General features: G+C 58.1%; 1 protein-coding gene across 2 annotated transcripts; it reads left to right on the top strand.

The window, feature by feature from the left end:
- Window positions 1–395: 395 nt before the first annotated feature.
- Window positions 396–7,535, top strand: ENPP7 (ectonucleotide pyrophosphatase/phosphodiesterase 7). Of its 2 annotated transcripts, none has more exons than XM_090292530.1 (7): window positions 396–435; window positions 519–815; window positions 2,011–2,156; window positions 3,333–3,959; window positions 5,014–5,281; window positions 5,842–5,940; window positions 7,038–7,535. In XM_090292530.1, exons 2-6 carry the CDS (start codon window positions 557–559, stop codon window positions 5,922–5,924), a joined length of 1,383 nt encoding a protein of 460 aa, XP_090148656.1. In that variant the 5' UTR covers window positions 396–435; window positions 519–556; the 3' UTR covers window positions 5,925–5,940; window positions 7,038–7,535. The 2 variants fall into 2 exon arrangements, with proteins under 2 accessions (XP_090148656.1, XP_090148655.1); XM_090292529.1 differs by having other exon boundaries at window positions 516–815.
- The last annotated feature ends 3,440 nt before the right edge of the window (window positions 7,536–10,975 follow it).

Below are 10,975 nucleotides of genomic sequence, written 5' to 3'. Positions count from 1 at the left end.
CCAAGGAGGCTGCTTCCCCTGGGCAGGGAGGGGAATAGGTGCTCCCTGGGCTGGGCCTCCCTGTGGACGAACCCAACCCTGGGCTGAGCTGCTGGCCCTTGGCTCCCGGCCCCTGGGAAGCCCACCCCACAGCCCTGGCCCAGGCAGACCTGAGGCCCATGTACCCAAAGGCTGCCCTGAATTAGGGGCTCTGGGATCATGGTGAGCAGGGTACAGGGACAGAGAGTTGCCACAGGGCTGGGGTGGAGACCAGGCTATCCCAAAGGTGTGGACCCCCTTCTCCTCTCCAGGCCTGCAGGACTGGTCCCCACCCTCCCCGTGAGGACACACTCTGCACGAGGGGGAGGGGCATGGTCAATAAAGGCAGCTGCCAGGTGAGGGCTGGGCCAGAGGCAGCACAGACACGGGTGACAGGGGCCTCTTTCTGAGACACAGGTAAGTGCACAGTCTCATTTTCAAAGATGCACAGGATAAGACCTGTCTGGGTGACCCTGGGACTTTGCTCTGCTCCTCAGCAGGAACGAGCCCAGGTGCCCGTGCATCTGGAGAAACCATCATGAGACATTCGGCTGTCCTCTTGGCTGTGGCTCTGGCTCTGGCCGCCCTCCTGGCTCCCGGAGCTGGGCTGCCCATCCACCGGCAGGTCTTCCGGAACAAGGTGCTCCTGGTGTCCTTCGACGGCTTCCGCTGGAACTATGACCAGGATGTTGACACCCCCAACCTGGACCTCATGGCACGCGAAGGCGTGAAAGCCCGCTACATGACCCCTCCCTTCGTCACCATGACCAGCCCCTGCCATTTCACCCTGGTCACTGGTGAGTGTCAGCCTTGGGCAGGGTCTGGGAGCTGGTGGGGGTGCTGAGAAACCAGGGGGACCAGTGCATGCACACAGCCCTGTCCGTCTCATGGAGCACTGTATGGGGACAAAGATGAGAGAGGAAGGGACACTCTCGCCGGGGAGACAGAGCATGGCCAAGGGGATCGTCAGCAGCCCTCACCATTGGTGCAACTGATAGAGGGCAAATACATACAGGCAGTGGTCTCTTTTTAAATAGTGACCACAGGCCGGGTGACAACCCAGGAGGACTTCTGGAGGAGGTGAATGTGGTTAGGATTCAAAGACCGGAGGGATGAGTCTGAGGCGCCTGCTGTCTCAGCTGCTCGCCCCACCCCCACCTCCAGCTGCTCTTAAACAAAAATCCAGGTCGGCAGCCCATAACGGAGGCTCTTCCTGCCTCTCCCAGCTTTAGTCGTCCAGGTGTTCCTTGGCTCATGGCCGCATCTCCACAACCCCTGCACCCTTCATCACACGACCGTCTCCCGTGTATCTCAATTCTTTTTGTAAGAGCAACTGTCACTGAATTTAAGGCCCCCCAACCCGGAATGCCCTCATCTTAACCTGACTAATTCCCTCTGCAATGACCCTATTTCCAATCAAGATCACGTTCTGAGACGCTGGCTGATGTGACTCTGGAGGACTCTATTCCGTGTAGAGGCTCATCCTCACATGAGTGTTTCTGTGACCAGAACCCCTGATGGCCTGACACACACAGATGTCCGCACCCAGCTGTCCTTTCTGCACATCACCATTTTACTTAGTATGTTACAAAGGGGGGCGGGGGAGACAGGGGACACACTCATCATGGTCCCTCCTCTTGTACCTTCTGAACTCACATCTGTGTATTTCCCAAGCAAAAAACAAATTTAAAAAGATACCTCATGGGCCTGCACTTGGTTTATTTAAATACCTGCCTAGGATGCTATTTTATGGCCGGACTGTAATTTATTTCACGAGTTCCCTCCTGAGAGCCACTTAGGTTGCACCAATCTTTTGCTAAAACCAGCGAGGCTGCAAGTGATCCCCCGCACGCGTGCACGGTGAGCCGCAGGATGAAGCAGATCTGCTGAGTCACAGAGCACCTGCCCGTGACCGTGTGTGACGAAGCCCCGCGTCCCCTCTGGGGGCTGCTCCCCTCACTCCCGTAACCCCTCTGCCGCCCGCCCCCACAGGCAAGTACATCGAGAACCACGGCGTGGTCCACAACATGTACTACAACACCACCAGCAAGGTGAAGCTGCCCTACCACGCCACGCTGGGCATCCAGCGGTGGTGGGACAACGGCAGCGTGCCCATCTGGGTCACGGCCCAGAGGCAGGTAAAGCAGCCCCCGCACCCCTTTGGATGGGAGTGGGGAGGAGGGAGGGGGGAGGACGGTGACCATGGGGGCCCCGAGGCAGGCCCGTTCCCGGCCCTGGGAGTCCTGGCACAGAGCTGTGTGAAGTATGGTCCCGAGGTGGGTGGGTGCTGGGCAATCATCAGGACCTGCCAGCTGGCTACCCGGCCCTGCCTGGTCCTCCCCAGAGCCCTGAGACCAGAGGTGTGGCTCCAACCTCCCAGTTGAAGAGAACACTACACCTTTGGACCCTTTGGCACTTGGGGAGGGGGGTCATATAGGGAAAAGAACCCCACTCTACAGAAGGCAGGTAATGATAAAAATGGCTTTGTCCCTCCCCCTCCCACACCCGTCTCAGGGCTGGGCAGCTAAATTCTAGGGACAGAGATGAAGTAGGAGGTGCGGTTTAGTGTCAGCCCAGGAATTCCACCATCCTGCGGTGTTCTGGGAGCTTCCTGGCCCCAGACATGTGACTTCTAGTCAACCAAGTCAAGGAACCAAGTCAAGGGACCAAGTCAAGTGAAGGGCACCACTCAAGTCTGAGTCCCCTGGCTGCGGGAGGAGCTGCCGGGTGCCAGGCTCAGTCACAGAACGCTGAGAACTTGGCCTGGGGAAGGGGTCGGGCGGATGGGCTCATGTGGACACGTGGCTGGGAGGACAGGCAGATCCGCAGAAGCAGCAGCAGGAGGTTGATGGAAGGATGGACAGATGCATGACCAGGGTGAAGGCTGGAAGGGACAGAGGCTGGGACGCAGTAGGTGGCCTGAGGACACAGGCCTGGGCGTGAACATGGCAGTGAGAGATGGGCTGCAGGCCAGAAAAGGTGGGGGTGCGCTCTGGGCATCTCACCCTCGGGGCAGCCACCTGGGCCCCGTGGCGGTGAGGACACTGCCTACCTGGGGGCACTTGTCTATCCCTTATCTCGTGAGTGCTGAGTCCACAGCGCACACTTGCTCTCTCCTCTAGGACATCGTTATCAGCCCAAGATAAGAGCTATGGAAGGCTTTTCAGAAAGTAAAAAGGCTCGTGGCAGCGGTTAGGAGCAGGGATGAGTCAGTGGGCAGACAAAAGCCAGGCAGGAGGGGCCACGTGTCCGCAATCGTGGAACAAGTGGGAGCAAGCCAGCAGTGCATGTGTCAACGCTGCCTTCCCTGGCAGGGCTTAAGGACCGGCTCCTTCTTCTTCCCCGGCGGGAACGTCACCTACCAAGGCACGGCCGTGACGCTGAGCCGGAAGGAGGGTATTCTGCACAACTACAAAGACGAGAAGGAGTGGAGAGCCAACATTGACACTGTGATGAAGTGGTTCACGAAGGATGGCCTGGACCTGGTCACGCTCTACTTTGGGGAGCCGGACTCCACGGGCCACAAGTACGGCCCTGAGTCCCAGGAGAGAAAGAACATGGTGATGCAGGTGGACAGGACGGTGGGCTACCTCCGGGACAGCATCAGGCTCAGCGGCCTCGAGAGCAGCCTCAACCTGATCATCACGTCCGACCATGGCATGACCACCATCAACAAGAAAGCCAGTGACCTGGTGGAGTTCCACAAGTTCCCCAACTTCACCTTCAGGGACATCGAGTTCGAGCTCCTAGACTACGGACCAAACGGGATGCTGCTCCCCAAGGAAGGGAAGCTGGAGAAAGTCTATGAGGCCCTCAAGGATGCCCACCCCAAACTCCATGTCTACAAGAAAGAGTCCTTCCCCAAGTCCTTCCACTATGCCAACAACTCCAGGATCACGCCCCTGCTCATGTACAGTGACCCTGGCTACGTCATCCATGGGGTGAGTGGCCTACACAATGCATGGCTGGGGGATCCCTTCACTGGGCTGCTGGGTCTCTTTCCATCCCTCTAAAAAGCACCCCTGTTTCTAGCTAGTCCCCAATTTGAGGGGCATTGACCACCTAGGGACGCAGTCATCACTAAGTAATAGGAGTGTGTGTATATACACACGTACATACATGTGTTTGAAATATTTTGCGTGTGTACACCCGTGCACACGTGTGCATGTATGTGCTCCTGTGTGAACGTGTCTGCGCACATGTTTGTGTGTGCTTATGTGCACATGTATCCATACAGGGTGTGAGAAGTGTAGGAAGATCAGCCATAAACATGACAGGGAAACAAACAGACGAGCACAATAGAACCAGAGGCGGGGAAACAAGGGACAGGCTGACAGTGACCGGGGGGAGGGGGAGGGGGAGGAGGGGGAAAGACGGGGAAGGGTCTTGTCAAGGAACTAGTATAAATGACCCATGGGCTTGGGAAAAAAAAAGTGACAGGGACACTGGCTGGTGTGGCGCAGTGGATTGAACACTGGCCTGTGAACCGAAAGGGTGCCGGTTCGATTCCCAGTCAGGGCACAGGCCTGGGTTGTGGGCCAGGTCCCCAGTTGGGGCATGTGAGAGGCAACCGATCCATGTTTCTCTCCCTCTCTTTCTTCCTCCATTTCCCTCTTTCTAAAAAAATAAATAAAATTTTAAAATAAATAAATATTTTTTTAAAAAAGAGTGACCAGGACAAGGCAGAGTGAGGGGTCTGACCCCCCCCATCAGCAGGGGGCAAGGGGGTGCTGATGGGGAGGCAAGAGGCACAGAAGGGAGAGGGACCCCAGGAAGCAAGTCCTGACAAGGCAGGTGGTCACAGAGGAGCCCGGGCCTGCCTGGGATGACAATGCCACCCTGCCTCCTGGGTCCCCCATTTATGTCACACTGCAGAGGAACTGAGGCTCAGGACCCCTCCTGCCCTCGCCACAGGGGGCGCTGTAGGGGAGGGTGCTGGCAGAGAGGGCGGGTGGGCCGCGGCCCCGGTGAGAACTCGGGACGCTCTCCCGGCAGAGACTGAACGTGCAGACCAACAACGGGGAACACGGCTTTGACAACGGGGTCATGGACATGAAGACCATCTTCCGGGCCGTGGGCCCCAGCTTTAAGAGGGGCCTGGAGGTGGAGCCCTTCGAGAGCGTCCACGTGTACGAGCTCCTGTGCAGGCTGCTGGGCATCGTGCCCGAGGCCAACGACGGGCACCTCAGCACCCTGCTGCCCATGCTCACACCGGAGACCAGCACCGGGGGCCCCAGCACCCCGTCAACCACGACACACTCAGGTGAGGCGCCCCCTCCGCCCGCACCCACTCCGCCGCCAGGTGGCTGCAGGTGGGTGTGCCTGCACCTCGGTGAATGGGGGGCCCCTGCCAGCTACATGGGGCTGCCTTTTCCTTCCCTGTCCCTGGCTCCCGGGAACATCGCGAGCCCCTGACGTTCTCACGACACCTGACGCTGTACAGAGTGCTCTGCACCTCAGCAGCGCGGGGGGGCAGGTGGACACGAGCATGTTTAAGGTGGGGACACCGAGGGCCAGAAGATCAGCGGTCTGCCCGGGGACGGATCTTCTGGGTGAAGCCCCTTCCGGGCTCCCGGTCCCACGGAACCTGTGCTGCCACGCGGTCACTTGAGGGGCTCCTTCCCAGAATCATCCTCTGCCATCCTCCCACTCCCATCCCATCCCCACCCTGACCCATCTCAGGGGCAAAGGTCACCCAGAGCTGGACGGCAGCGGGGGCCTGTGGGGGCTGTCCTGGGCACCTCACCTGCCGTCAAGAAACTGGGGTGAGTGACATGCTCCCACTTCCCTCATTCACTGGATCCTCCGCGTTTCCTTCCGTAGGCTCTGCCCCCCTGCCTGGCGGCCACCCCTCCTTGATGACAGGGATGCTGCTGTCTACAATTCTTCTGGCCAAGGTCGCATAACGCCCCATGGCTCAAGGTCAGAGGCCCAGGAGGTGGAGGGGGGGGCCGTTTGATCCCCATAGACCTGGGCCCTGCCCCATCCCAGAGGGGGGGTCAGGCCTCGGACCCGGGGAGCCCCTCCAGCCTCTCTCCTTGGGCATGGAACAGGGGACAGCCAGGGAACAACTCAGAAGCTGTCGTGGGGCAGGGAGTGGTTGCAGGGTGGGGCTCCTGGAACACTAGGGGAGCCAGCTTGTAGGACGGGGCTTGCTGAGGACAGCCCCCGGCCCCGTTCCTGCCCTGCCTCCTGGGCAGAGAAGCAGCCAGTCATTCCTTCTAAAAGTGCGCAGCAGAGGCCCACTCCGTGCCAGGCTCTGGCCTGGGCTCCGTGGACACGCGGTGAAGCAGACGGCCGCCGGAGCCCCAGGGCTCACCATTTAGTGGCCAAGGAGGGCAGATAAGATGAAGGTGACAGAGGCAGAGAGGACGGGGCCGTGGGCAAAGGCAGGATGGGGGGCTGCCTCTCTGAGGATGCGGATTTGGGGTGAGCCCTGAATGATGAAGAGCCGGCCAGGCCGAGCCCTGGGGGCGAGAGTCCAGGCAGGGAAGAGCAGGTGAGGGCCCTGCGGTGGGCCTGGCTGCTGGTGTTTCCGGGAGAGAAAGAAGCATGGTGTGCTTGGGGGCTGCGGAGCAAGGGCGGGCACAGACAAGCTTGCCGCGGGACGGAGGCGGGGGGCTGCTCTCCGGGCAGTGGGGAGCCCCCAGCTGAGGTGACACAGGGTCTCACGTGGGTGATTAAGTGGACGCGGTTCACAGGGGCAGGAGCTTGGGGACCGAGCAGGTACAGCCAGTTAGGAGGCCCCTCCGAGGTCAGGGCAGAACAGTTTGGTAGCAGGATGAAGAAGGGCGAAGTGAACAGGTTCAAGGTGCCTTTAAGGGCTGGAGCGGGCCAAGGACAGAGCCCCTTAGTGAGAGGTGAGGAGGTTGGGGACGGCCCGGACTGAGAAGAGACAGGTCACCGCACTGCTCATTGCCCACCACCCGCTCCCTCGCCGAGTCCCTTATCTCCTTGCAGACCCACCCTCACCCCACCCCACCCCCTCTTCTCAACCCAATGCACACTGACTCTTCCAGGCCCACCTCTGATGGGGAAGCGGAAGTGTCAGAAGCTGCCAGCAAGGCCCTGAGCCCGCCCTCCCGTGGTGATGGACTGGGCATGATGAACCTTGTCTCCCTGGTGACCATGGGCAGCGCTTGGCATGCCTTGTGACCCCACAGCTCCAGCCCGTGCTTGGTCATTATGGTGCCGGCAGCATGGTCCCTGCCCAGGGGTGGGTTCTGCAAACCCACAGGCTGGCTAATGGGTACACCAAGCCCAGACCTCATGGCCCACCCCTGCCCCCATACTTCCAGCCCCTCCCTGCCCCGCCCCGTTCCGCAGGACGATTGTGCGCTGGTAACCTGCCCCCAAACCACGACCTCCAGTCTCAGAGTGCGGCCAGGGCAGTGGAGGACGGAAGGCTCTGCCCATCAAGCTCCTGGCCCCAGGGGCCCATCCCCGTCACCCAGAGGGCACTGCCCCGCAGAAAGCACGGAGGGGAATAAAGGACAAGCCTGGCCCTCATGAACTCACCGTGGCCAACATGGGTGTGACTCTTTTTCTCTAAAGCCTGCCGGTTTCTTACAGTCTCACCAGCTGGCCCTGGTGTAGAATAAGCTCCTAATTTCTTGGGATACTAACAAACGCAGGGAACCCATTCATTCTGGTTGGGAGGGGTGAGGCGGGGCGTGGGGGTGCGGGGAGAGAGGGGGAAGTAGGTCCTGATTGGACCACCAGGGACAGGTGGTGAAAGCGTGGGCTTTACGTTAAAAAGAGGAAGTGTTGGAGGGAAGAGAAGGCTCTTCAAGAAGCGATGGGAAACCAGAATCGCCAAGTCACATTGTTCATCAAAAAACAAACAAAAAAACCCCAGGTGAACACGTGGCATAGTAAACCCCCATTGGTGGGGAAGGGGAGGGAAGGGTGTGTGTCTGTGTGTCTGTCTTCAGTGTCTACAGATAAAACAAACCCTGGAGAGCTCTCAAGAAAAGGTGGCCATTGACTGGCTCCAGAGAGGAAACTGGGTGGCCAGCCCGGAAGCAGAAGGGACATTGTCCACCTCCGGTTGCCTGGACACTGCATACTGAGCTACTTCAAGGAGTCGCATGTAGGGAGGCGGTGTGGACACCCCTAAGGTTGGCCCACTGGCAAGACTTGGGGGGCACAGCACCTCTCTAGGGAGCGGCTCCCCTGTAGGTTCGTCGAGGGTCCCCAGGGGGCATGGTGATGGTTGCCTAGCAACCGGGTTACCCGGCTGGTGGGAAATTGTGGCAGGGTCCAGGGTCCCTCGTGTAACCGGGTACCCACCTGGGGAGGACACGGCATTGGTAGCCTCAGAGTCAACGGTCCCCAGCATGGAGGTGCAGCGCCCCAGAACTGTCCCCGGGCAAAACACAGGGGGATCCACATATAGTGAGAAGGTGTCGACCCAACGAGGGTTGGTCCCTGGGAAACTTCGTGGGGACCCCAGCTCCTCTATTGACAGTCTCCAGCTGGCTTGGTGACAGTTGCCTAGGAGCCAGGATTCCAGGTGTAAGCAGCTACCTAAGTGACTGGTCATCCCTCTTGGGACTCTTGGGGAAAATGGTCTCCTTCCCGGCAAGCCTCGGGGGGACCGCAGCCCTCCTGTAGGGACGGGGCGTGTCTCCATTGGGTGTGGGCTGGGTTTCCCGGGAACACCTGGCCAGGTCTTTGTTGCAGAGCTCAGGGTTCCAGGTTTGACCAGTTATGTGGCCAAGAGGATAACCTATTTGGTGCTCACGTGTAAAACAGTCCCTGGCAAAGGGGAGCGGTCACCCTGAGCATTGTTCTCCGGCAAGCCTCTTGGGGACCGCAGCCCCTTTGTAGATTGGGGGTGCGGATCCCTGGAGCTTTGGCTTCAAGCCTCAGGATACCGCAGCTGGGTTGCAGGCGTCGACCCCATTTCAGGAGATAGTGTCAGAACACAGAGGTGCTCGCTGCCTTTCTCTGGCGCTAAGCTCCAGTGGACCGCGCTGCCCCGCCCTGCGCTGCCCAGACGCGTCTCCTCGGCTTCGCATCCCAGGAGCGGGAGCTGGAGCCTGTTTCCTTCTCCCAAGTCCTGGGCTGACAGGCTCACTCGTCCGTCCGTCCATTTTATTAGCACTGCTTTTTGTTGTTCGAAAGACAGAAACCCATTGGCTGAGGGCATTCTTGACAGATGCTTCTGGGAAGTCCCAGCGCTGGAACCCTGCTCCCAGAGGGTCAGGCAGGGTGGTCGGGACGGTCTCCCCGCCTCTGTCCTCCCAGACCTCGGCCGGGCTCCTGCTCTGACAGTCCCCTCCACAGCAGGGACAAGTCGGCCCCAGCCCTGCAGGCTCGCACCCTGCTGTGCAGGCAGCGCCAGGGCGAAGCATCTTTTTCTCCTTTTTAGAAATTTGTGCAAACACAATAAAGATGATTTGTGAAAAGATGGTTTCAATGGCCTCTCAGAAAATCTCACCCCCTACATACAAAAGAAGTTCAGCAGAAACTAAGCGACTTAAGTAATCCCTGGACTCTACATGCCTCTTCATCCGCTCCCCACAAATTATATATAATTCATAGGAATAGCTTTTAATCTGCAAGGTAGAATTCCCAGCTTCCCTACCTCACACTGGGAAATACTTTAATATTAAATTATGATTGTATTTCTTCCTTTTATATATTTAAATGGGTGTTTCTAGGCTTTTGCCCTCATGTTTACAGACCCTAACCTTTTAAAAAATATACTTTATTTTTAAATTCATAGCAAAATGGAGTGGAGAATATAGAGCTCCCATTTCTCCTCCACGAGCCTCTGCCTGTATCTATATCCTGCACCAGAACTGTGCACTTGTTACCAAAGTATCATTTTTCCAACAAAATCAATACATTTGTCCCAAGCAAGTCTGTGATTGGCTGGCTTGAATCACATGATCATCTCTGACCCAATCACTCTGACCAGTGAATGCAGTATCATGACAGTTCAATCACATGATCCCACATGTTATGTCACATGATTACATCTGTAACCAGGAGGAAGGACCATTAGGCCATCATGTTTGCATGAGTTCCCCCAAAAAGCACCAAGACAGGTAACATGTTAGGCAGACAAAAATGATTTCCCAAATGTGCCAGGCACGGTGCTGAGGGCCTGCTTGGAGCATCTGTTCCAGGTGACTTTTGCATCCCAGGGCCGTTAGGGAGTGTGACAATTTTATTTATTGATGAGAGAGACACCAATTTGCGGTTCCACTTATGGAAGCATCCACTGGTTGATTCTTGTGTGCGCACTGACCCGGGACTGTACCTGGAACCTTGGTGTACCTGGACAACTCTCTAACCAACGGAGCTACCCGCCCAGGGCCAGCCCTCCCCTTTAGAGTGGTGTGTGTTTCCTGCCAGCGGCCTGATGCTGCAGCATCCGATCGGGCCGCAGGCAACTTGGACTCCAACTTCTCCACTGCCACCAACGAGCTGTGTGAACTTGGGCTGGCCACTGGACTTTAGGTTTCGTATCTGTGAAAGAGGGAGGTGGGCCTCCTCTAAGGAGCCCAGGACCCGCTGTCCTGGGGGCCAACGTGGGCGTGGGGCAATATTTCTCCCATGAAATACCCGAGTGTTTGGGGGGCAAACACTGGTGTAGGGCAATATTTCTCTTACAAAATACTGCCCCACCTCAATTTTGGGGAGGCAAACCGTGTTGGTGATTGCAGCCAGCAATCCTGGCATCAGAGAGGTGAGGCTGTCCACTTCTGGGGCTTTTAGAGGCTGGCAAACTGAGAAGTGGGGACAGAAAGGAGAAACGTTCCGTAGCTGCTGCCGGGGGAGCACTAGGACCTTGAGAGCTTGTCTGGAGGCTCTGGCAGGGGAGGTCGCCCTCCTCCACTGAGCGGCAGCAGCTTCAGGAGGGAAGCACACAGGTCAGCGAGGGAAGAAGGGGACACCCGCCTAGCCAGACAGATCACCCGAATCAACCCTGCGACCAATGCAG

Source organism: Furipterus horrens, unplaced genomic scaffold, assembly GCF_987537825.1.
Source record: "Furipterus horrens unplaced genomic scaffold, mFurHor1.1.pri manual_scaffold_11, whole genome shotgun sequence".
NCBI lineage: Eukaryota > Metazoa > Chordata > Mammalia > Chiroptera > Furipteridae > Furipterus > Furipterus horrens.
This window is presented reverse-complemented; position numbering and strand designations above follow the sequence as displayed.